General features: G+C 46.5%; 1 protein-coding gene across 3 annotated transcripts in view; it reads right to left on the reverse strand.

Moving 5' to 3' along the window:
• The window catches only part of MARK3 (microtubule affinity regulating kinase 3), a 696418-nt gene that overhangs the window by 220034 nt on the left and 448889 nt on the right, over window positions 1–27495 (reverse strand). For all 3 annotated transcript variants that reach the window (XM_085626305.1, XM_085626304.1, XM_085626306.1), the window contains exon 14: window positions 11009–11112. In XM_085626305.1, coding sequence (XP_085482431.1) covers window positions 11009–11112 — 104 coding nt within the window. The remainder of the gene's footprint in view (window positions 1–11008; window positions 11113–27495) is intronic.

A 27495-nucleotide genomic window follows, 5' to 3' on the forward strand; every position in this document is an offset into this window, starting at 1 on the left:
GTTTATATGCCGTTCTGAGTGTCTTTGTTTCTGCTATGATGTATCATTCTGGAGTTGTTGAAGTCTCAGGTTCTGTTGATGGAAAATCCTGTGTTTTATTTTTATCCGGTAGTTTTGAGAAATTTTTTTTTAGTTTTAGCTTGCGGATATATTTATACATGTCTATTCTGGTTTCTACGGCATCAGAATGTTTTTCCGGGCAAAATGTTAGTCCTTTGTTCAATAAATTGCGTTCTGCCTGAGATAGATTATAGTGAGACAATGGTCGTACTTCTATGTAGCTTGATACACTCAAGACGAGGAACTTTATGTACACTTATGAACACTGTCTTCCAAACTCAAATCTAGTCTCAATTTAACCTTGTATCTTAAAACTTTTTTCTTTAAAATCTAGCATGCAGGTAGAGTTGCTTGTAGATATGTTTAATTTAATTTATTTGTTCATTGCTGAACCTACTCCTCATACTGTCTCGGTAATCAAGGGGCACTTAGCCCGAATTTAAAAACAGGAGACGAGTTCCATTAATTGTATGCGTTTTGACATGTGTGTGCCACTGAGCAATCTGTATGGTTAACAAACAGTAGAATTTTTCTCATTAATTCGACTAGAAGCCATGATGATATTGGGCACTTAGCCCTACACACGCATCACAATGGAACCTGTGTGATAACATGAGTCTGTTACAAGTAATCACGATGCACGGACTATCTGTGCCCAACAGTACAACATTGTGACCCAGAGACATAAAAGTATGATAAACGGAATCAGCATGATTTAGTTAAAGTTTTTTCAATTCAATAAGACTTAAGACTACCACTCCCAGAATGCTTCATTAACGGCAAGGCGGAATAGTTGGTATAAATATGTAAAAACAAAAGATGGACTCTTGTAAATACCGTGATCAGGAACCGTTGGAGTTCGAAACGCGTTGGTAAAGAGGAGGTCATTAAAATTTACCTTTTTCATACCCAGGAAGAGTGCGGCTCCGTTTTTGCTTTGTGAAATATTTGTGAGGCTGTCCTACCTCACGGCCGGCACCAGCTTTGAGTGCTCCCCCCGCAAGGACGCTTTGCTTAATTTATATATATAGATATAGATATATATATCTATATCTATATATATATATATATATATATATATATATATATATATATATATATATAATGTTACTTACCCTGTAAACATCTGTTCTTGGCATGTAGAGCTGTATATTCACAAGCTTTGCATACTCCTGCCATCTAGTGTGGGGTTCGGATGTTTGCAAGTTGTTTTTCTTCCAAGCAGTATTTTCCAGTCACGAGGTAAGGCGACTCCTCCTTTCGGTGATAATGTGCATGGGCCTCGACTTAATTAGATTGTTTGCCCGCAAGATGGTGAGAATGGAGTAAGTAAGTGTAGTAGGGAGATGTCCAAACTTTGTAATGTGAAAATTAAGAACTGCAACAGCCTCGGGTGTCCGGGGAGGAGGGAGGGCGCATGTGAATCTACAGCTCTACCTGTCAAGAACAGATGCTTATAGGGTAACATAATCCACCCAAGGCATGTGTGCTGTAGATACACATGCTTTGCATAGGCTGTTTAGCAGCATTCTCACTAAAGCGGTGGCTAACCAGTGGGTGTTGCAGTTGTTAGAGAAAGTGTTTTTAGCACTGCTTGACCTACATTAGCTTATTGACGTGCAAATACATCCACACAATAATGTTTGGTAAATCTCTATGGTGTAGACCATGTAGCTGCTTTACACATGCCAGCTATGGGAATGTTACCTAAAAAGGTCATCGATGTCCCTATTTTGAGAGTAAAATGTGCTCTAGGTGGTATAGTTAAAGTTATTTTAGCTTTAACATAACAAGTCTGAATATACAAGTTACTTACCTTCGGTAACGATATATCTGGCAGAGACGATTCTAGCGGCAGATTCCTTAACGTAGAATAATCCCCAGGCGTGCGACTGGATCCGGAAAATCTTTTGCCACAGCATCTCTGCGCGCCGGGGGCGGTACCACGTGACCCCGCCCTGATGTCCGCGGACGTGACGTCAGCGAGGGCACCCAAGTCCCACCCCAGCGCGCTGACGTCAGTTTTCTTCTGAGAACTTTTCCGCGCCACAGCGTGGAGCCTTCACAAACAAAACTGTGAGAGTATGGGAACAGTGTGCGAAAAAAATCAGTGAAACAAAAAGGGGAGAAGCGAATTGTGAGGAACAGCACCATTAGGGCAGTGACAGCACCATTTGGGCAGTGACAGCACTGCGTCACTGAATGTTATGGAAAGGAAGGAGCAAAGCACCACTCTGAGAAGCAACCCTGCAAAGCGAAGGCAATATCCCCCCTGGAGACAGAAAAAAACATGTGAAAAATGATGAGGCAGACGACAAAGTCTGCAACCACAATCTATAACAGGGAGGGGCAACAAGTCCAGAAGAGATGAGGAACGACAAATCACCCTAAAACAACACCAGCAAGGAGTGTCGTATCCCCTGTAAATGGTAAGGGCCGAGGCACAGGCAAGAGACCCCAACCCAGAGGAGCGCAAAGGAGTCAGAAACCCCAAGCAGCGAAAAAAGGGATAAGATTATGAGTAAGCCCCCCATCTAGAAGGACCAGGGTGCAGGGATGCAAAAGTACACATGAACCTACCGTCCAATTACCAGAAAGGAAGGAGTGGAACAAATAAACAGAACAAAGCATCCCGCCAGGTAGGAAGAGAAAGAGCACCCGCAGAAGAAAAATGCCACCCGGAGGGAGGCAAGTGCAGAAGACCAAGCTGAAGGCTCCTCGCAGAACGGAGAGGAAGGGCGGGCCGTGAAGGAATCTGCGGCTAGAATCGTCTCTACCAGATACATCGTACTGAAGGTAAGTAACTTGTACATCTGATAGAGACTACTAGCCGCAGATTACTGAACGTAGAATAGATACCCTAGCCATACCCAGAGGGGAGGAGGGGTGCGAGAGAATCTCACCAGCTTGGAAGAACACAGGGCCCCAACAGGGGATGTGTCATGGAAACAGGAATGACGGCCCAGCCCCCTCCAAGCAGAAGTAAGCAAGAACAAAGAGAAGGGAAGGCCAGGATACCACAAGCCTACCCGAGGAGCAAAGGGCGTCCGCCAGTAACCCCGGAGGGACATACAGCACCCAGCGAGTACCAAGGGAAGAAAAAGAACCACCTGCAAATCCAAGAAGAAGAGGAGGAACGGAGGCAGAGCCCGCCCAAGGAGAACACACACACACAGCGAAGGGGACAGCTGTACTGGTGTCCGCCCCGCGGCAGGGAACAAGGCTGGAACGGCTCCACAGCCTTATGATAAGCGCAGACGTGAGAAGGAATACACAGACGCGCAAAGCTCCAGCAAAGCAAGGGACAAGAGCACACGCTGACACACCGATGCCCACGGAGGTGGACCAGAACCACCAGGCATGCGCAGCAAACAGCTGGCAAATACTATGAAGTAGCGTGCCCAGAACAAGCCGAGCGCAAGACGAAGACAGAGGCAAGGGAACCCCAGAACAAGCCCTAGAGAAGGACCGTCCCCGTAGCACCACCTGGCCCACAAAGTGAAGTGGGACCGGCCAGAAGATAAAGAGACACATGTAGTACAGACCGAAAGCCGGCAACCAGAATACAGGAGAGCACCAGGAATAACCTAACCCCCCTGGAACACAAGGCAGAGGCCCAGGCCGGAATGGCGGATAACAAGGTGGAAACACCAAGAGACAACGCCGGAAAGGGCATGACAAAAGTCGGTCTGGCGATCCAGAGGCTGAAGAGGGAAGGCAGAACGCCATAAGCAGACATCCCGCAGGAAGAAAGGGGGAAATGGACGACAGGCAAACCCTGTAGAAGAAGGATAGAAACACCATCAGACACTGAGCGGGACAGAACCTGGAGCAGCGCAAGCTGGGTGAATGGGGCAGAAAAAGAGAGAGACCGCACCAAGCGGTATACATTGACGCCAGGAAAACACGAGGAACCAGAGGAGGTATCCACACCCGCCCAGCTTAAGACAGAGCTATACAATAGCCAACAAGTACCCCACCTAGGGTATGACTCGTCCCAAAACAAAACAGGGAAACACCGTTTAGGGAAACGCGCAGCAGAGGTCAAGAACATAAAAGACTTGTGGAAACACCACAGGCGGCTTACCAATCAGCCAACAAATACACAGAGGGTCCAACCTGAGGACCTATACAGCTGCACGAACAGCCAAAAATCACTCACCACAAGCTGAAGGGCTAAACCAACAGCCAAAAGAACAGAGGGGCAAACTTAAGGACCCTGAAGGCATTCCAAGCCGTACACAGCACACAGACGAGCCAACCAAAACACAAGGCCCCAAAAAGAAAGGTGGGATAAACGCCTCCCAGAAGACACCCAAGGACAGACAAGCTGAAGCTTACGGAGGGGGAGGAGGACGGAGCCCCGCAAGGAGTCGTTGAATAGCGGAGTCTGCGTGGGTTTGAAATAAGAGTCCCATCAAAAGGCAGGTCAACAAGACACTCCGGAACATTCTCCGGAAAGACGCCATCCCGCAACCAAGCATGGCGGCGGAGGGCCACAGAACTCGCCATAGCGCGGGAGAGAGACTCAGAGACGTCCAAGGCCAAACAGAGAATAAATGAAGCTAACTTCCGACCATCCCGCACATGGTGCCGCAGATCAGCGCGGGTACCCTAGTGGAGGTGCGAGACAGAAGGGACTCCGCGGAATCCCACAGGTCGGAAGTAGCCCGGGCCAACACACAAAGTGTGATGAGTGCGCGCAGAGCAGCACTAGTGGAGGCGAAAAAGTTACGCCACCAGGAGTCCAACCACCGGACCTCCCAGGACGGCGGGAGCAGCACCGAAGGCAAGGTGGGAAAAGCAGCCCACAGGACAGGGCCCTTGGCAGTTGGGTGGGGGAAAAAGGCAGACTGGATTGTCCGGGGCAGGACGGTGGCGGTGAAGGAGCGGCTGAGGCACCGGATCCCCGGTAGCAGGACGCCCCCAGGTGAGAATTGTGGAGCGAAGCTTCAAATGGGAGAAGCGGCTCCCCTCCACCAGAGCCCTGGTGGAGAACCTCCAACAAGTGGTCCTTTGGGAGTGGAGCAACCGGGTTGCCCAATTGCAAAATGCCGATGGCCGTGGAGATGGCCCGGACAAAGGTGACACTCGCCTCTGTAGGGCGTCGTGGGGGAGAAAGCAACTCTTCCGTAGGTGAAGGCTGCAGACTAAGCTGCCCGTCCCTGTGCCCTGCTGGAGGAAGAAAAGGCCAGCTCCTATAGGATGGAAGACCCATGGACGAATTAAGGGCCTGAGGGGTCTCCAGAAGGGGCCTGAGGGGTCTCCAGAGAAGGCGGAGAAGCCGGCGGGGCAGTCAACTGCAGGGAGCGGAAAAGCGGGTCCGGGGGCTGTGGACGCGAAGACAGCGTAGAACCCGCCGGGGAAAAAGTAACGATGCGGCGTCCAGTCTCCAGTGAGGAAGAGACAAGGAGACGACAATCCTCCGGAGAGGAAGGGACATCCGGAGAAGAGTAGACGATCCGACGTCGGGACAGCGCCGGGGAGACCACCACAAGCGCTGGTGAGTCCTCGATCGGCGCCGAAGCGTCCACCAGGAGAGCAGAGTTGACCTCCACCACCACATGCCGCATCGGAGAAGTGGGCGGGGATGGAGCCGAAGCAGCCAATGAACAGCGCCGAAAAGGCGCCGGCTCGACCTCTGACGAGGCAGCCGCCTGTGCAGAGGGCCGAGGGGGGCCCGGGGAGGCACCCCGGGTCCCGGCCTCCAACCGCAGCGCCACCAGGGCCGGGGAGGAAAGCAGTCGGCGCCGGACAGGCGCCGGCTCGACCTCCGGCAAGACAGCCTCCTGCCCAGAGGACCGAGGGGGACTCTGGGACGAGCCGAGAGTCCCGGCAACCTCCTGCGACACCACAGGGAACCCCGCGGGGCTTTGCGGCGAGGCAGGGACGCCATGGGTCAAAGAGGGGAACCCCTTCGGGCCACACCCGAAGCCGCCGGCGAGTGCGCAGAAGGCCCCGCGCAGGGCGAGGGATCCACGGACGTCTCAGGAAGAGGAGGGGGCCCCAAAGAAGCCTGCAGAGCTGCAGCGTAGGCCTTCATCTGGGCCCTTGTCGCCACAACACCAGGAAATGGCGGATAGGGTGGCAACGGGTGAGGGCGCACGTCCTGAGAGGAACCCGCGCCCTCTGCCGAAAGAGGACAGGGTCTCGGTGGCAAGCTGCAGGACTTGCCAGCGGGCAAACAACGCCAGTGGGGCCTCGGCGAGGGACGATGCCGCAGCCAGAATCGGCGGCTTCTGGACCCTTCCGAGGTAGGAGACGGACGCTGCGACGAGACCGATCTGGACAAGCGGGACAAAAGCAATTTTATCCGGCGCTCACGCCGTGACTTCGGCTTGAGATGCTGACAAGCTTCGCAGTCCGTAGAATCATGGTGCTCGCCCAAACACCATATACAAACAGGGTGAGGGTCCGTCGCAGACATCTGACTTGCACAAGAAGCACACGTCTTGATACCCGAAGGTATTGCACACTGTTCCCAACTCAAAGGCGTTAAAGGCGGCCTGAAAACAGGTCAAGGGAACACACTCCGGATCCGCGTTGCACGCGGAAAAGAAGGAAACTGACGTCAGCACGCTGGGGTGGGACGACGTCAGGGCGGGGTCGCGTGGTACCGCCCTGGATCCAGTCTCACGCCTGGGGATAATTCTACATTAAGGAATCTGCGGCTAGTAGTCTCTATCAGATACATTTAACAATCCATCTGGAAATACCAGATTTAGAGGTAGGATTTCCTTTATGAGGTGGAGCCAACACAACAAAAAGTTGTTTTGTGAAAATCTTTTATTCTATCAATATAGTATAATAGTGCTCTTTTGGCATAAAGTGTGTGTAGAGCCCATTCTGCTACTGAAGCAGGTTGAGGGAAGAACACAGGTAACTCAATCAATTGGTTATATGAAAAGCAGAAACAGCTTTTGGAAGGAATTTTGGATTTTTATGAAGAACCACTATCTTTATGAAATAGAAAGAAAGATTATTCTAAGGTTAATGTCTGTAGCTCACCAACAAGCATTAATGAAGTGATTGCAATGAGAAAGGCAACCTTCCATGAAAGCTATTTTAATTTACAATTGTGTAATGGCTCAAAAGGTGGACCAATAAGCCTGGTGCGAACAGTGTTAAGGTTCCATACCCATGCAGGTGGTAGCCTAGGTAGTATTATTCTCTTAAGGCCTTCCATAAAGGCTTTAATTACTGGAACCTTAAATATGGATAGATGTTGTCTGTTTTATAGATATGCAGCTACTGCTGCAAGGTGTAGTCGAACAGATGTGTAGGCTAAGCCAACTCGCTGTAGATGCAAAAGGTAACAAATAATATTTTGTAGATGCATCTAATGGATCAATTGTGTTATTACAATACACATCAAACCTTTTCAACTTTTCTACACAACATACTCTAGAGGTAGGTTTCCTTGCCTCTTTAAGAATTGTCATACAATTTGGTGGTAGGATTAGGTATTCAAATTCTATGACTTCAGGAGGCAGATTGCTATACTGAGCTCCTTGGGGTTTGGATGTCTGATTTCTCCATGGTTCTGTGTGAGAAGTTTGGAAGTGAGGTGCAGCTTTCGGTGTGGAACGAGTGATAGGTCTAGTAGTGTTATGAATCATGATTGACGAGCCTATGTGGGAGCCACTAAAATCAGTGTGCGAGATTGCCAGAGTTTCCGAACCAGAAGTGGAAGATAGATTTTGCCACTTCGGTATCCTTTTTCATCTTTTCAAGGGATTGGTCTATTTGAGGCCCAAAGAGGTGTTCCTTATCAAAGGGTGTGTTAAGAATGGTTCGCTGAACGTCTGGTTTGAAACCAGTAATTCTGAGCCATGCATGTCTCCTTAGCATAATGCTAGTGTTGAAACCAATGGTTGGCTGATTGAGCAGCTACTCACTTACCGGACACATCTATTGGTTTGGAATCTTTATCTAGAGGTGGTGCCTCTCCTGAGGTTTATGAATTTGCCCTCTTACGTCATTAGAGACCACCAAGGAATAAAAAGGCAACTTGCACCTAATAAAAACTGGGTCAGATGGTGAGGGTTCATAATTTTTGTCCACCCTAGATGTCAGTATACGTGCTTTAACTGGGTCTTTAAAAATATCAATAGTATGCTTCATCATACCTTTTAACATAGGCAACATTTGTGTTGATTTTTGTGTGTTTCCTAAGGTTTTGAATAGGAAATCTTCTAGTGCTTTCCTTGTGTAAAGTCTGTGAAAATTGGCTGCCATTGCAATTAATTCCTGATATGCGGTACTATCATCAGGAGAGGAAGGATTTGTTGGGTATAGATCAGGGTCTGTATCTTGAGGTGGGTCTATATTATAATCATCCCATGGATCAGGTGGTGGCTGATTAGAATTATCGTCATCCTCTCCTAAATAAGGATTTTGTTGGTTTAACGTGTAGAGGATCTATATCTGATATAACGGGAATTGGTGAAGAAGGTGGGGGGGTTTGAGGAATGTTAATAGGGCTGGTAGCCAAGTCCTGTTTCTTCTTCAGAGCAATTCTGTATTCAGTGTCTGCCTTCCTTTTTGAAGGTATTACTGGTTTAGCTATTATGTGTCCAGTATCAGGATTTATATACATTTTCTTCTGTTTGGGATCCAGCTTTCCTTTCATTTTTTACAAAATCAGCATTGGTGGTTTTAAGGGAGCGTCTTTTGTGTTTCGGCGCCGTAACTTTTGGTACCGAGCTGGATTTGCCCTTTTTTACTTTCAATCCAGAATGTTTCAGAACCGAAGGGGTATTGTCTTGGCCCGGGCCGGAGCCGGGAGGCTTTGTCTGTTTTGGTGCTGAGCCCAAGGGCGCATTGAAAGCAGTCTCTCGGTGCTGAGCATGGCAACAGGCAGTGGTGGTCCAGAAGCCTTCGGTTTGGTGGAAGAAAGTTTGGGGTGCAAAGGGGCTTTATTACTCACAGCACCCTGTCTTGCTGGAACTTCTTCGGACTCCAATTCAATCTCCAGTTCAGAGTCTGATTCTTTGAAACGAGAAGGCCTCCTCCTTCCGCTGCTGATGCCTCCATTTCCTCCTGCTTGGTATCTTCTCCTCAATGTTCTGCCACTGCATGTCCCTTCGTTGAGCCTGACAGTCCCGCAAAGTATTTTTCGATCAGATTGAATGAAAGCCTCACAATCCTCTTCCTTGTGCTTCAGTGAGAGGCACAAGTTGCAGACTTATGCAGATCAGTGTGCAGGTACTTGGAGTGGCACTAAAGATAAAACTGAAACAGTCTGTTCCATCGGCAGAAGACTAGATACTACGAAACTGAGTGTAAGTCGACCGACACGGCTAGGCCCAAAGGCCGCCAACAATGTCCTCCTTACTGAAGATAGAGTGTTTTCCTATTTTTTCGACACACAGACAATGCTGAAAGGCATACGAAACAATACCGATGAGGGTACAGAGTGTTGCGCACAGAGAGGATTCCGAAGAGCGGTTTCAAACCGGAGCACCGCATACCACGTCCGAACCCGAATGCGGAAAGAAAACAATCTAACAAAGGAGTTGATGCCCATGCGCAATATCATCGAAGGGAGGAGTCACCTTACCTTGTAACTGGAAAAGACTTCTTTGAAGAAAAACAACAGCAAAAATCTGGCACCCAACACTAGATGGCGGAGTGTATGCAAAGCATACATGCCAAGAACGGATTCTTACAGGGTAACATTACATACATCTATATAGTCGCCAGTGGGTAGTTATAGTTAGGACTCAGTTTCCATAGGAAAAACATTTTTTTTGGATTTGCCAATAAATCGGTGCAGTCACTTCAGCTGTTATCTTATACAATTTCAGAGTGATTTGTCAAGCGGGGGCCGAGAAAAAGGGGGGTCCCAAAACGCTTTTTCCCCCATGTTAATTTCCATAGGAAACTTTAGACACCGCTACAGCCTGAACTACTGAACGGAATTACACCAAATGTGGCAGAAAGGTAGCTTTTGGTCCAGAAAACTGTTCAGTAGTTTTTGAGAAATGTAAAGATTACTCAGATATACAGCTGTGGATTCGCAACCCTTGCCGATCTTGTGCCTGAGATCTGATTGGCTGCCAACACTTTAAACCGGGAAGTGATGGCAGTCATTTTGTGACTCGGATGAACCGAGTCACAAGAAAAAAGTTTCTTTTAAAAAGAAAAGGGGGCAGGGTAGAAACACCCTGACCTGCTAGGCCTTATGGCGGGAGTCGCGGTGGAACTGCAAATGCGGCAGAAAAAACAAAAACAACTAAGGGCGGGATCACGCCCTTGGTTTAATTTAGGCCCCGGGTGGGACAGGTCCCGAAGGGCAATTAAAAATTATGATGATGGGTCTGCAGGGGCCCCCGCTGCCCCAGGGACCACCACCTTCTCGGGGCTATATTGGAAACATCCAGACTGTAAAGTGCGACTGAACCATAACTACACAGTGGCTATATAAAAGAAATAGGTTGAGTGCATAGGGCAGATGCCACAATGTCTTCGTAACATTACATGTATATTTAAAGCGCATTTTCACCTCTGGGTCCTTTGGCGCTGAAACAACGTTTATTGCTAGCCAATGGTACTCATTTTACAAGCCACAGAAGGAGGAAACGCAAAGTGAATCTGTCCAGATTCGTAACTGGCACCAGAAGGTCAAATACACTAAGTGGATGCAGTAGTCCACTAAGTGAACAGGACCAGCTCACTGAATAGTGAGGACAAAAGTGGCACAACAGTGATGGGGCTGAAAATAGGTGAAGGGTTAGCAGTGATCAGAACACACTCTTAAGTTAGTTACCAAGTGAATTCACAATTAAAGCCCACCTTGTTAATAAAGTAATGGAGTAGACAACTTGTTTTGGATTTAACAATCTATACCTTATTATCCAACTCAAAAAACAATATGCCTCATAAAACATATTAGAACATTCTAGGAGCAGACACAAAAGGCAAAACTGCAGACGAATGTTCATACCTTTTGTCATTCCCATTTTGAATTACAGAATGTCGATCAGTGACTGGTCGTTCATTACAAACATAGGTATTTCGACGTATCATTCCACCAGAAGTAGCATTATTCTGCATAAGAAACACAACATTACCACCAATGAGAGAATTATAAGCATTTGTAAGTATGAAGTAGAATGCAGTTTGTCAACTTTCGTTTTTCTGTTTCAATGCAACAAGTTTTTATTTTATGTTAAAAGAAAAACTTTTGAGCAATTATTAATCATAGATATGTTTCAAAACCCATGCACTTACCAAACCCTTCTTCCACAAGATCAAATGAATGGGGTATCTATTTATCATGATAATCCTTGAGAAACTAGTGGCCTGAATTACATTTTCAAAAAATGATATTCAAATCTGAAGTGCTCTTCGATCGTTGTGGGCCAGAACACCGAATGCCATTTTTTTTTTTTTTTTAGGTAGAACACTTTTTGTTTTTTTATTTTTTATATAGTTTTTTCTATTGGCAATTTGACAATCATACAGGACACTTTAAACAGCAAAGCAACTAGGTCACGCATAGTATTGACAATCATTTTGTGACAAAGGTAGAATTTAGATGGGTTACAGTTTCAATGCAGTCTACATTATTTCACCTTGTGTGCGTATATTCAAACATATGGAAACCAAAAATTGCACTCATTCTAGTTTCAATTCAATAAATATTCTGAACAGTAACTGTGTACAAAGAGGGGAACCATACAATCTAAGTGGGATGTTGTGTACTGTCAGGAAGTTTGTGTGGACCAGAGAAAGAACTGGACAGGTGCTATGACACTAACTACCACCAACTTCACTATTGATAAGGGAAGGGGCATTGGGGGTAGGATGAGGGAAGTAGCGCACCAACAGCGTGCAATTGGGAGAACTGCATGCTTCCTTATTCTTGAAAGCCTCAGTGCGTACAATTCTTCATCTAGGAGTGCCCATCAATCTAGCCTTGATCACGGCGAGATATGACTTCCAATCTGGAGGGTTAGGTGTGGCTGAGGGACTTCAACAGCCCCATGTTATATCTCCAGGTCAGTTACGAAACCTCTGCGTAAGTCGGTAAGCCATAAATCGATGGGAGGCGCTATTGGCAACTTTCAGCTTACGGCTATCCTACATTTAGCCAGTACAAGTGCCAAAAGCTAAAAACATATTAAGGGTCTTCTGCGCTGCTGTATCGCTGGTGATCCCTAAGAGAAAATGTGGTCCATCTATCGGCACTATGTATCCAGCGCCTTCTGATAAAGTTTCAGCTATCGCCGCCCAATAAGACAATAAGTATGTGTAGGAAAGTGCCCCTTTTTGTATGGTTGCCCCCCACTTTTTGCCGGATGTTGATGCTCTTTGACGGAGTGTGCCCTGGGTTCCTGCCAACCTTTTGCCGGATGTTGATGCCCTTTGACGAAGTGTGCCCTGGGTTCTTGCCAACCAGGTACCCAGTGTAGAAAAGTGCCCTTTTTGGATGGTTGCCCGCCACATTTTGCCTAATATTGATGCACTTTGACAGAGTGTGCCCTGGGTTCCTGCCAATCAGGTACCCAGGGCCAATGTTCTTTCCCTAAACTGTACAGTTGCAAAACCTAATTGTCAACGTAAATCCCTTTCAAAAGGTACCAAGGGCACTGCGACCAGTAAAGGTCTCCAAGGGCTACAGCACATTTTGTGCCACCCTTAGGGGCCCTGTACCTTTACACACACTGCCATTGCAGGCTGCGTGCTTTGGTGCAGGGCAAAGTGAAGAGTCGACATGGCACACATCCCTGGGGTCCTGAAACAAAGCACATCCTGGAAAGAGGTGCCAAGCCTCCTCCCCCAGGAGGGGCTGGGTCCACGAAGGGGAAGCTTCAATGGCCTGCAGCCTTTGTGAGCTACCCCAGCCATTTGCTGCTCCCAGCAACTGGCCCCCACCAGATTTGGGTAGGAGAATCGGCAGGAAAACCAAGTTAGGAGGAAAGGTGTGCCCACCTTTGCCAACTCCGCCCCTCAGGTGGGGGAGGCGAGGTGAAGCACAGCTCTCAGTCCCCGCCATCTTGAAGATGGGGGGAGCCATCCAACCAGAATGAGGCTTATGCCCCCCTCCGCCTGGAGGGTGGCATAATGGGAGGACGCCTCACCCCAAGGAAGGGACCCATTGGTCCCGAACTGTACCTATCTGTAACACCCCTAAATTTAGTATTTAGGGGCAACCCTGAACCTTGCCTCCTTAGACAAGAAGAGAGAAGAAGGACCAAAGAAGCTGTGCTGAAAGAAGAGGAGGAGGAGACCAACTGACTTGGCCCCAACCCTACCGGCCTGTCCCGACCTCGATCTGTTCCAGCGAAATCCTGGTGTGTCGTGCAGCCAGCAGCCCCCCCCCCAGAACCCGGAGGACCTGCCCTGCCTTCCCAAACAAGACTTTGTCTCCAGTGAGCACTGGATTTGCTCACCCACAGACTCTGGCTCCGGCCAAACCAGCCAGTCTTCCCCACTTTGCACCAGACGCCTACGGCCCGAGTGGCCCAACACCACAAGATGGTCTCCCCGGCGACCCTGACACGGGATCAGGTGATCCCTGGTCTACCTCAAGTCTCCAACTAATGCCTGAAGCCCCTTGCCAGAGAATCCCCCCGACCGCTACCGGAGCCTGTAAAAAAAACATAAGCCAAGACGACCATGCACCCGACGGCCTCGGGTGGCCTAACCAACAGTGTCTCGGCATCCCAAGACATCCCAACTTACCTCTCCAACCAGTGGTTGCCTCCAGAAGATCTTCGTCCCTAAGCCTGCAGTGTTTGTTGCAACCGGAGAATCCCCACTGGAATCATCAGGGCACCAGACGCAAAACCAGCACCCTGCGCCCAGCTATGGGTGCACCTTGTGTGCTAAATCGAATCCCCCTTTGCCCGGAGCCTAACACCAGGAGCTTTGCTCCCACAAACCTTGTGACCTGCTCAAGCGCAGCCACCAACCGGAGGCCCCCTAATGCCCATTGGATAACATTGGGCATCAGCACTCTGCACCCGGCCACAATTAGTGCCACTGAGGGTGCTTTGAGAGTGTATCCTCGACCCTGGGGGAACCCTGGTTCTAACCCCAGAAACCCAACTCCCACAACCAAGTACTTATCTGTAAACTGATAACTTAATTTCCTCCTATAGGATCGCATAGACTGCAGTACTAACCTGTAAACAGCTAACTTAATTTCCTCCCATAGGATTGCATAGACTGCAGTGCAGTTGGTCTGTATGGAACACTAAGAAACTGCAAATATACAAAAGTTACTTACCTTCAGTAATGCTTTTTCTGGTGGATACAGTATCTGCCTGTGGATTCCTCACCTTTTGAATTACCCCTTGCGCCAGCATTCCATGGAAACATTTCTCTTAGCTCTCCCACATCGACGAGGACGTCACAATGGCGCGGCTCCGCTTGCGACCTCGTATAACGTCATCAGAGCCATAAAAAGACCTCATCGGCGTGCGGACGTCAGTTCCACGCATTTTTTCCATGCGTTCGAGGCGAACGGGTGGACCAACAACATAACTGGAGTATACACAGTACACAGTATGTACACAAATACACACAGTATATAGATAAAGAGGAAAAGCTAAAAAAAACAAGGCATTTCCCAATAACCAACAGTATGGCAAGCAAAAGACATAGAAAAACAACCATGTCAAACAATGACAACTTTTTCGGTATCGAAGGTGGACAACGGGGAGGAGGGTGGGTCAGTGAGGAATCCCTAGGCAGATACTGTATCCACCAGAAAAAGTGTTACAGAAGGTAAGTAATTGTTCTTCTGATGGATACATCTGCCTGTGGATTTCTCACCTTTTGAATTGAATCCCACAGCAGTCCCGCTTCCGGAGGAGGGTGTCCACCTATCCATACCAAAAAGTCCTGCAGCACAGAACGAGCAAAATGTCCATCCTTCCTCACCCTCAGAATCAAAACAATGTTTCGCGAAAGTGTGGAGGGAGGCCCATGTTGCAGCCTTACAAATGTCCACTACAGGAACACCTCTAGCCAAAGCAGATGTGGAAGACTTAGCTCTAGTAGAATGAGCTCTGATACCTTCAGGAGGCTCCTTCTTGGCCAGGGTGTAGCAGATCTTGATACACAAGATGATCCACCTGGAAAGCGTTCTTTTGTGGACGGCTTTGCCCTTCATCTTGCCCACAAAGCCAACAAAGAGCTGGTTGTCCAACCTGGAGTCTTTAGTTCTGTCCAGGTAGAAGCTGACCGCCCTTCGAGGGTCCAGGCGGTGAAGTCTCTCCTCCCCCTTGGAAGGGTGAAGGGAGGATAGAGGGTAGGCAAAGTAATAGACTGTCCCAGGTGGAAAGGAGAAACCACCTTAGGAAGTAAAGCAGCCCTGGACCTAAGAACCATCTTGTCCGCATGGATTGTAGTGAAAGGAGGCTTAGAACTAAGAGCCTGCAGCTCACTTACCCTCCTGGCCAAGGTAATAGCCACCAGAAACAGTCTTGAAAGAAAGCAGCCTCAAAGGGCAACTATGAAGAGGCTCAAAAGGAGACCCTATCAGGAATGTAAGAACTAAATTCAAATCCCACTGAGGCATTATGAAAGGAGTGGGAGGAAACCTATTGGGAAGTCCTTTAATGAACCTCATAACGAGGAGGGGCTTAAACAAAGACGGCTGGTCCGGCAAACAAAGGAAAGCTGACAAGTTGCCCTTAACTGTCGCCACAGCACAACATTCCTGGGCCAAAGAAAGTGAAAAACTATGAACATCCGATAAATGGGCCTTCAAAGGATCAATGTACCTCTCTCCACAACACTTCACAAATCTGGCCCATCTAGCAGAATAAACAGATTTGGTGGAGTGTTTCCTGGACGATAAAATAGCATCCACCACACCTGATTGGAGAGAGAAAGAACTCAGGCTGCCCCATTCAATCTCCAGGCATGAAGGTTCAGGCTCTGGAGGTGGGGGTGTAGAACCTGCCCCTGCGACTGTGTGGAGATCTGCCCTGAGAGGGAGACGGAGTGGAGGGTGCGATGAGAGGTGAAGATCTGTTTACCACACCCTTCTTGGCCAATCCGGAGCGATCAATATGACTTGGGCCTGGTCTTGGCGAATCTTCCTCAGAACTCGAGGAATCAAGGGTATGGGAGGAAACGTGTAAAGAAGCCGAAAGCTCCAATCCAGTTGGAACGTGTCCCCCAATGCTCCCTGCATGGGAAACTGAAGACTGCAGAATAACGGGCAGTGTGCGTTCTCGCAGGTGGCAAATAGCTCCACCTGAGGAGACCCCCACAACCTGAAGACGCGGCGAACCACCTCCGGGTGAAGCCTCCACTCGAGGTTGGCGGAGTACTGCCAACAGACTGTCCGCACGCACGTTCAACACTCCGGACAGATTTGCAACTACGCAAATCCGATGACCCTGAACCCAGGACCAGAGCCACCAAGCCTCTCTGCAGAGATGATACGACCCTACCCCTCCTTGCTTGTTGATATACCACACTGCGGTAGTGTTGTCCGTCAGGACCTCAGCAGACGGACCACGAAGGGAGGGAAGGAAGGCCTTGAGTGCCAAACTTATTGCCCGCAATTCTAAAAGGTTGATAAGAAGCAACCTTTCCTCTGGAGACCAATGGCCCTTGACCTTCAGATCCTCCAGATGAGCACCCCATCCTTGAGTGGAGGCATCTGAAATCACCGTGGTCACTAAAGGAGGAAGCTGAAAAGGTCTCCCTTGAGACAGGTTGCCCGAAACGCTCCACCCAGACAGCTCTGCTGCAATGTCCCTGGAGATTCTGACCTTCTCCCCGAGGTCTTCGTTATGTTGAAACCACTGCCTGCGGAGCACCACTTGAGTGCCTTCATGTGCAAACATGCATGGTTGACCAACAGTATGCAAGAAGCGAACAGACGGAGCAGAGGTAGGACCTTCAGGACTGGAACATCCGCTCCATCGTGAAACAAAGGAATCATTTCCTGAATGTCGAGAATCCTTTGCGGAGGCGGGAAAGCTCAACACATAGTCATGTCCAGTACTGCCCCTATGAACAGGCTGCGCTGAGAGGGCACAAGATGAGATTTGGGTACATTTATTGAGATGAGTTGAACAACAATCGCGTTGTTACTTGCAAGTGACGCAGCACCATCTCTGGCGACTTTGCTTTGAGCAGCCAGTCATCCAGATAGGGGAAAACTGGAATTCCTGACCTTCTGAGATGTGCTGCCACCACAGCCATCACCCTTGTGAAGACCCGTGGCGCGTAAGTGAGACCGAACGGAAGGACCCCAAACTGGTAGTGTTGAGATCCCACCGTAAAACGGAGATACTTCCGATGCGACTTCAGGATGGGAAGATGGAAATATGCAACCTGCAAATCGATCAACACCATCCAGTCTTCCAGCTGCATCCCCAGAAGAACCTGAGCCAGGGTCAACATCTTGAACTTTTCCTGCCTGAGATTAAAGTTCAAAATCCTGAGGTCTAGGGTTGGCCTCAAACGACCATCCTTCTTGGGGATCAGACAATACTGGGAGTAGCAACCCTGACCCCGCTCCTGCTCTGGAACCACCTCTACTGCACCTTTCAGTAACAAAACCAAAACCTCCTGCTGCAGGAGCAGCAGATGGTCCTCTGAACACCAGCCCTGACGAGGAGGGTAAGGAGGTGGAAACTCTAGGAAGAGAGGGCGTACCCATTTTCTACAAGATTCAAAACCCAATGATCTGATGTAACAGATTTCCAATCTTGTAGAAAATGAGACACCCGGCCTCCTACGGGACCAACATGCTCTAAGATGGGGGATCTAGAGCTGGTTTCCTGTATTACCGGAGGTGGGGGCAGGAGAAGAGGAGGAGGAGGAAGACTGTTGTCAGGAGGCTCCCCACAGACTGTCTCTACCCTTCCCTTTGTACGACTTGTACAAAGGATTTTGCTGCTGAGGCTGTTGACGGCCCGAAAGGAATCTCCCTTTCCAAATCCTCGAAACCTCCTGAAACCATAACCTCTAGGCTGGGATTGTAAGCCCAAGGACCTCGCAGTAGCCTTACTGTCCTTGAAGCATTGTAAAGCTGAGTCCGCTTTCGTTCCAAACAGCCTGGACCCATCGAAAGGCAAATCAAGAAGAGTGGCCTGAACATCCGGAGAGAACCCAGAGGCCTGAGCCAAGCATGCCTCCTGGTGGCCACAGAGGAACCCATCACTTTGGCAACAGAGTGGGAGAGCCAAGAGAAAAGCTTCAGTGGAATGCTGGCACAAGGAGTAATTCAAAAGGTGAGGAATCCACAGGCAGATGTATCGGTCAGAAACTGATTTACTTACCTTTTCTCAGGGGAGTGTGATATCTAGGTATATCACACGGAGTAGAAAAAGTAACTTACAAAGTAATCTGTAAAGTAATCAGAAGTAATCTAACAGTAATTTCAACCGTATTCAAAGTATTTACAACCTTGTAACAAAGTCATTTTAATTCAGCATGCTTGTATTTTTCGACCTGCCTTGAACATTATCATATACACTTACCTGTACCAGGCATGCTTGGTTCTAGGAAATAAATACAACGAAATAATATTTTTATACAAATCAAATTGGTCTGAGTTCAGTCTTTGAGTGTGCGACATTTCTTGCCTGAGTGTGTACAATAAATGCTGAACACTACCCTCTGATAAAGCCGTACTGCTCGCTCACACTACCACAAATAGAGAGTAAGATATTATCTACATTTACCTCTGGGGTTGCACTGGACTCTGTGCACACTATTCCTTACTTTGGTATAGTATATACAGAGCCAGGTTCCTACAGTGGTCGCCAACATAAGATCTTCATCCCGAGCCTACAGTGTTTATTGCACCCGGAGAATCACCATTGAAAACAAGAGGGCACCCGAAGCCAAAACAGCACCCTGCACCCGGCCGCCCCTGTGCTGATGTGGGTGCACCTTGTGGGCTAACTTGAACCCCACCCCCTCTTTGCCGGGGGCTTCGTTCCAGGAGCTTAATTCCAGGAGCTTTGCTTCCACAACCTTGTGGCCTGCTCGTGAGCAGCCACCAACCGGAGCCCCGCTACCCCGCATTGGATATCATTGGGCCTCAGCACCCTGCTCCCGGCCGCCCGAGTACCGCTGAGGGTGCTTTTTTGAGTGCATCCTTGACCCTGGGAGAACCCTCATTCTAACCACAGAAACTCAACCCTAAAAACTGTTTACTTACCTGCAAAACGATAACCCAATTTTTCTTCATAGGATTGCACTGACTGTTTTCCTCTGAAAAACCTCAAAGTGTTGAGGTTGTTTTGTATGGAAACCTAAGAAATTGTGGTGATAAAAACGGTTTTACCCACCTTTTATCCAGGAAATGTCCCAGTGTGATAGCTAGGCATATCACACTGAGTAGAAAAAGTTATCTGAAAAGTAACTTAAAAAGTAATCACAAAGTAACTAAAACGTAATTTCAACTGTTTCTGTGCATATGACCTACCTGTAACTGCATTCAACTGTATTACATGAGAAAAGAAAATAAGTTACTTACCTGTAACTGTAGTTCTCCGGTATTGGAAGCTTTAATAGATTCACATGCTTGAATCATTCCCCACCGTCGAGATGGGAGTCCCGTATGAAAGGAGACTTGCTCGGAAGCAATCCTCTCAAATAACTCGTGACTCCGTATAATTGTGTATGTAAATACTAATCTGCACCAAAATTCGTACATTTAAATCTAGGGGAAGCTTGCCTATGTGTTTTACTAACAAGTAACCAGAGTGTCAGTAAAGATGGCTGCTAAACGCGGGATTCTGCATTGCGCATGCGTCTACTGCATCTACGCAGTATGACGTACTATCGCTTGGAGGGAAATCTTTGTAGCTGCGCAGTTGCTTTAAAAATATCCGCTTGAAACTCACATGATAATGCGCATGCTATGCTGAAACTTAACCATGCAAGTTTACTAAAAAGCTAATGTGAAAGATTTATATAAGTAAATGGAATTAGAGTAGTAATAGGTGGTATACAGCAGAATCATTTATTTTTGATTTTAATTTTCTTTTTCTTGGACCTCTCTATTAGTTCGTATTTGGGCCTCCGAGTGGGACTGAAGCTTGTGTACCATGTGATTATTTGACATGCGCAGTAGTAACAAGCAAGGAGCCGCGATGCAAAGCCTTGAATGCCATCAAAAAGAAAATAGCAACATACAATGGGAACCAGCATGATGTCCTGTGAACTGAAAGGATTTTACACCACATTGCATACATTGTATTAAGATGTGAATACGGGTGGGAAATAAAGCTTGGGAAAAATACATTGATGGGTGGGAACATCGAACAATAAGCTTTAGAAAAATATTAATACTTAGCATGGTGTGATTATCATCTTCCCTGGTTTGTCCAATCAGAATTAAGAGTTTCATAAACTTGAAACATTTAGGGGTGGTGTTTAACACAGGGAAAGTATAATTGAGGTAGTTTAAGTCAGATTCATTGGGATCGCTCGTGCTGCAGACATGCTGAGAGACCGAGATGCTGTCCGAGAATTGAGCAGATCCTAAAGCAGAACCGAACTTCAGAACTTAGAGCCAAAGCTAAATTAGAAGAACATCGCGGAAGAATCGAGGAGGGAATTAGGTAAAGAACTATAAGATGATCCCGGAAGAAATCGAGGAGAAAGCGCATCAGAGAGGGGTGTGACGCAGGCGTCGGATCTAGAAGAGGTCAACTATCCTGTCCTGAACCTTTGTCTCCTGACCTGTCCCAGGGGACCCATTTCCAGCTCCTAGGCCAAGGGGTTGGTTTCAACACCATCCTAGGTAACTATAATTCTGTGTAGTATGTTATTGTACTGCTCTCTGTTTCTCCCTTTTCAGGTACTGTCATCATTATAACTTAGTATAAAGTTTCTGAATTAAATTGATTTTCCTCCTCTGAGAAAACTGTGTTCGAGTTGTACATTGCATTCTTTGGTTCACATGAAATTTACTAGATAAACATTTAAAACTCTCCCAAGTCTGTGGTCATTTAAAGTATTTCTTTTGATGCTATATCACCTATACTGCTAACAACTAGGTCCACTGACCAGCGGAAAATATACACGGACAGAAAGGGTTGGGAAGAATTGATTAGGTAAAATTCATCTCGCAGGTATTCGTACAAATAAATTGATCTGAGAGGTGCCTACTAGCTTATGTATGAATGTTTATGGGCCCAGGTGAGTATGTGAAATTGGGTGTATCTTTAGCTAGTATCCCCGCTCCATCACCTGGTACATCAAAAAAGCAATGCTAAACCAATTCAAAGCAGAAACTAGGCCCATTTCAGTTTTGTAACCCATATCTCTTGTTTTGTAAAAGAGACGAAAGTAATTATTGAACCAATCAGGACCCTTCACCCTCTAGAACACTCCTGAGAGAACCTTAGACCTTCAGATTTTCAGAGCACTTGTGCCAAAGAAAACCCTGGAAAAACCAAAGGGGAGTCTCTCAGGGGAGAAGGGTGGGTCGCATGTGAATCTATGATAGCTTCCAATACTGGAGAACTACAGTTACAGGTAAGCAACTTATTTTCTTACTTCAGTATTGGAACTTTCATAGATTCACATAATTGAATTGGAGTAGCTAGCAGTCAGTAGCACACATTTTTTTCCACTACTTAAATAATTGTAAGGGTGTGCTTCAAATTGTCGATCTGTAGGAAAACAATGATTTAATTGGAAAAAAAAAAACAAAGTCCCCAAACAGATCAAAACTCTATTATTAAATCTGCAAATTTAAAACAGCATAAAAACAAACCCTTATCAGGATAAACATCATATTATAAACATCTACACCAAAAGACTTTATGTATAAAATAAAATGTGAGTATTCTAATAGAAGAAAGGAAGGAGGGATGAAGGAGAGAGCTCACGGTCATTGGAAAAGGTTCCTCATTTTTAACACTTTTTGTGTCCCCCTAGAGGTGGGACTTTCAACAAATGATAAATTGGGCACAACACTGAAAAAATGAAGACAATCTGTTTGCAAAATATATCGATGTATTGAACAAATCATGTATTTGGAAAAAAACACTTAACAAAACACATATATAACATACACAACGTGAATATCGAATAGTTTCTTACCTGTTGGTGTATTGCAGCTTGAAGAATTTTCTGGATTCACATGCTGTGTATTATTCTGCCATCTAGTGGTTGGGTCCGGAATTGTAGTATTCTGTTTTTTTTTTGTTGGTGGGCATCGACATACCTCCATTTGGCGCCCTCTGTGACGTCGACGTGCTTCTTCCGGAAGCTCCCACCTTTGGTCGCCATCTTTGGATTCTTTTTTTTTTCTCATTATCCTGATTTTTATAGATTTTCTCTGGTCTCATCTTTCTGGTGGAGGAGGGTGGGTTCGCTAGTGAATCCAGAAAATTCTTCAAGCTGCAAAACCACACCGACAGGTAAGAAACTATTCATTTTGCAGCGTGAATCTTTTCTGAATTCACATGCTGTGCATAGATTTTGTAGCGGTTTGCTAGTCCAGTGGTGGCTGGGTGGAAGATGAGCGCGGGTTTGTGAATAGATGTTGTAAGACCTTTTGTCCCACTTGTGCTTCCTTATTCATGTGGATGTCCACACAGTAATGTTTTGTAAATGTGTGTATGGAAGACCAGGTTGCTGCCATGCAAATGTCCTGAATTGGAGTATTTGCCAGAAATGCGATTGCAGCTGCCCTCTTTCTTGTTGAGGGAGCCCTTGGCACTCCTTGTAATTCTTCACCTGCTTGTTTGTGACAGAATTGAATCACTTGTGCAATCCACCTGGTGATTGTATTTTTGGTTACTGGTCTTCCTAAAAACCTTTTAGCAAAGGAGACAAAGAATTTTTTGTCTTTCTGTACTCCCTGGTTTCTTTAACGTATTACATGACCGCTCTTCTGGCGTCCAGTGTTTTTAAAGTTCTTTCTGCTTTTATCTTTGGCTTTTGAAAGACACTTGGAATTTGTATTGTTTGGTTTATGTGGAATTGTGATACCACCTTTGGCATGAAATGTGGATCTGTTCTCATGACCACCCTGTCACTATGTATTTGGAAGTAGGGTTCCTACAATGTTAGAGCCTGTAGTTCACTAACTCTGTGCAGAGATGTGATTGCTACTAAGAAAGCTGTCTTTAGAGTGAGCATTTATGGCGCTGCTTTATGTAGCGGTTCAAATGGTGCTTTCATTAATTGTGCTAAAACTATGTTTAGATTCCATGTGGGTGCTGGCACCATTTTAGGTGGTGCTATTCTTTTTGCTCCTTCTAGGAATCTTTTGACCACATGAGAAGAGAAGAAACTGTTCCCTGTTTCTCCTCTTGTGTATGCTACAATTGCCGCTAAGTGCACCTTTGGGGAAGTGTAGCTTAGGTTATTGCGAAGCAAATGAGTCAAGTACTTTAGAACTGTTCTCTCTTTAGTAATCTTGTCTGTGAGCGGTTTCTTAAGGCACCACTGCGTGTATCTTTTCCATTTTGCAGTATAACATTTTCTTGTTGTTGGTTTTCTTGCTTCCCTGAGAACAGCCATTGTACTTTTTGGTAGTTTGAGGTGTACAAATTCTAAGTCCTCAGGAGCCATGCTGCTAAGCTCAAGCTTTCTGGTTGAAGTACCCTTCCGTTTTGCAATGTTAGTAATTCATGCCTTCTTGGTAGTTTGTGCATTGTTCCCTGAGATATTTCCATTATCTCCGAGAACCACGTTTGCCTGGCCCACTGCAGTTCAATGAGAATCATTGTCATGTGACTGATTTTGCATTTGAGGATTACTTTGTGGAGAAGTGGGATCGGGGGAAAAGCGTTAGCAAATATCCCTGACCAGTCCATCCATAAGGCATTCCCCAGGGACTGATTGCACGGTTGCCTGGATGCGAAGTTTGGGCATTTTGCATTGTGGGGTGTTGCATATAAGTCTATTTGTGGAGTCCCCCATTTTTGAAAATCTTTTTGAGTTCCCATTGATTCATTTCTCACTCGTGGGATGATGACATTTGTCTGCTCAGTCTGTCTTCTTCGATATTCTCCTTCCCTGGCAAGTGTATCGCTACTATGTCTATGTTCTTTTGAATTGCCCATTTCCAAATCTCTTGGGCTATAGTAGAGAGGACTAGAGACTGAGTTCCCCCCTGTTTGTTTATATAAAACATAGTGGTTGTGTTGTCCGTTTGAATCAACACTTTCTTGTTGTAGATTTGTCTCTGAAATGCTTTCAAGGCTAATAACACTGTTTTCAACTCTAAATAGTTGATGTGTTTTACTGCATCCTGGTGCGTCCACAATCCTCGCGCCTTGAGATTGTTCATGTGTGCTCCCCAACCTTTTTGGGAAGCATCCGTTGTAATGGTCTCTGTTGGGTGAAAGCTGTGCCCTGTGATATGTTTGTCTTCTTCCACCATGTCATTTCCTGATGAATTCTTTGTGTAACAACCACTAGATCCTCCCAACTCCCTGTTGACTGTGACCATTGTTGTAAGAGCCATTCTTGAAATGTGTAGACGGATGTTGGGAATTAAATAAATACATGATGCCATTATTCCTAGTATCTTTCCCATTGTCCTCACTGTCAGATGATGCCCCTTCTGGTAGAGATGAGTCTACTTGGATTGGATTGACATTTATAGAGCGCGACGAATGCCGAAGCGTCTTGGCGCTGAGGTGAGAAAAAGAAAGAGGTGAGAAAAAGAAAGAGAGGAAGCACAATGTCAACACAACAGACACCTTAGGTCCTAGGAAACAACCAAGTTTTTATTTGCTTCCTGAACACTGTCATGTTTGGTTGGAGTCTGGCTGTGATAGGTAGTTGGTTCCACAGCCTCACCACCCCATGAGATAAACTCTTATCTTCCCACCTGGCTCTACGAACTTTCATTGCAGCAATAAGGCCAGAGTTGGCTGATCTAAGATTTCTTGTGGGGGCGAACCAGAAGAAGATTTTACGCAGGTCCGCAGCACCTCCACCATAAAGGGTCTTATGAGCCAGACATAGGGCCTTGAATTCTAGGCGTTGCTGTATTGGAAGCCAATGCAGTGACTTAATGGCATCCGACGTAGGGTGGCCTTTGGGAATGTTCAACAATAGCCGCGCCGCAGCATTTTGAATAGACTACAATTTAGACTTCTGTGCCTTGGAAATGCCCAAAAATAGGGCATTGCAGTAGTCTAGCTGTGATAAAAACTAACGCCACTACCACTTTTAGCCTTAATTCCAATGGGATAAACGGAAACACCTTCCTGAGTAACTTCAGGATATAGAAGCAGGTAGAGGTAACGCAGTTAATCTGGGCCACAAAGCCCAGTTGTTCGTCGTCTATAATGCCCAAGTTCTTAACTTTAGAGGACGGTACAGGACATGTGCCAGCCTCTGTTGGCCACCAGGTAGGGTCCCACAGGGACAAGGCTAAAGTTCTTTTGCTGCTTGGGAATGCTTTCCCTAACACTGTGTTTAAGTTTGCGCCCAGGAACACCTTTACTTGCTCTGGCGATGATTTTTTCCAATGAATTGAAAACCCCAGCTGAACTAGCGTTTGTATTACTTGTTGTATATGCTGTTTGCAGAGATGGTATAAACTTGCCCTTACTAACCAGTAGTCTAGATATGGATAGACATTAATTACCAGACTTCTTAGGTGTGCGGCTACTGTTGGGGGCATTTTGTGAACACTCTTGGTGCTGATTTGAGTAAGAATGCTAGCACTTTGAACTGAGATTGTGTTTTGTTGACTAAGAACATTAATAGGTGTTAAGTCTATGGCTGCTAGGTAATCTTCTTGCTGCAATTGGGGAATCACCTCCTGCAGCATTGTCATTTTGAACCTTTGTGTCTTTATGTACTTGTTAAGGAACCTTAAGTCTAATATTGGGCACTTCTTCATGTAGTTTAGATAATTCCCTATGCAAATGTATCTTTGTTTTTTGTCCTTTGTTGGGTGGTTGTTTGGTTAGCTCTATGCAGTAACCACATTGTATTATGTTTCACACCCATTTGTCGGCTGTTATTTTCTTCCATTCTTGGAGGAAATCTTTTAGTCTGCCTTCCACTGGTGTTGTGTGAACTGTTCGCATGCCAGCAGTTGAGTTTGTGCAGGTTGTAATGCTGTGGCTACACTTTGTGATGTTTTCTTCAAGTGTGCTCTTTTTGGAGTGCAGTCACTTGGTGGTAGTTTGTGGACCACCTCTTTATTGTTGTTAGCCCCTTCTCCCTGGGCGCCCACGAAAAGACTGTCTTCCCTGCTGGTACTGGCAGTTTTGTTGTTGAACCAGCTGTTGTGTTTGACTCGTTCCTTGGTATGTTTGTTGGTGTGAGGTAGTTGGTTGGTGGCTACCTCTACCTGTTGGTCTCCTGAATGGGGTGCCCCTACGCATGCCTCTGAATTGTAGAGCGCCCATTGACCTTGTTGTGTCGTCGTCTTTTTTCAACAAATTTAGCTTGTCGTCCACCACTCTTCCAAATAATTGTTCTTTATTGAATGGTGAATTTATTATGTTGCTTTGGACTTCTGGCTTAAAACGTGAGATTCTCGGCCAAGCATGTCTTCTATCCGTGATGCCGATCATTATTTGTCTACTGGATGTTTCTGCAGCATCCAGAGCGGATTTTAAGCCTGTATTTGCAATATTTTTCCCACTTTCCATTAAGTGGGTAGCCCTCTTTTGGAACTGTTCTGGTAGGTGTTTCAGCAGATCCCCTACCTCTTCCCAATGTTGGTTAGCATGACCGTTCAGCAACGCATTCGAGTTAGCTTTGCACCATTGGTTTGCAGCACTTCGCTTTACCTTTCTTACCACTAGGTCTATTCTCTTGCTTTCCTTGTACGGGGTTGTGCCAGCAGTGGTTGGCACATTTGCTCTTTTTCTGTCTGTGGAAGTGATAGTCAGCCGCTAATGCCCCTTTGATGTAGTTAGGATCTTTTGAAGAATGTTTGAATTTCTTCTCACCTCTTGGTGTGACCGCCTTGTATGTAGCAGGCTCCTTAAATGCTTCCTTTCCTTGATCTAGCATAGTTGGTAGCATTGGAAGGAATTGACTTCTTGATTGTATTGGCATCAAGGTTTCCAACAGAAAGTAGGACTGTGGTTTCTCCTCTTCCAAATGCACTCCATAAGTTTCTGTAGCATTTTAATGACCTAATTGTACATTCCAATGTCATCAGGCAGCATTGATCTTGAGGGATATGTATCAATTGCCCCTTCAGGTGATTCTGCGTCGAGATCTTGCCATTGGAGGTCCTGAGTCTCCGAGGCCACCAACTCCACATATGTGTGTTCGTCCCTGTCCCTCTTTATCGAAGAAGAAATCTTGTTCCTCTTGTATGTCGAGCGGTTCGGGTGTCGTTGGAAGCTGTAACTCCTTGACAACCTTGTCTGATTCTGTAGAAGCCTTCGGCGGAATCTTTAATTGTTTCAAGCTGTCGTAGAATTCTTTTTTGCGCTGTAGTATGCTCGCCATTTCGGCTTCGAGGTGCTTCCTTTTCTTTTCTACCTTGGCGGCGTGTGT

The sequence above is a fragment of the Triturus cristatus genome, chromosome 9, assembly GCF_964204655.1.
Source record: "Triturus cristatus chromosome 9, aTriCri1.1, whole genome shotgun sequence".
Taxonomy (NCBI): domain Eukaryota; kingdom Metazoa; phylum Chordata; class Amphibia; order Caudata; family Salamandridae; genus Triturus; species Triturus cristatus.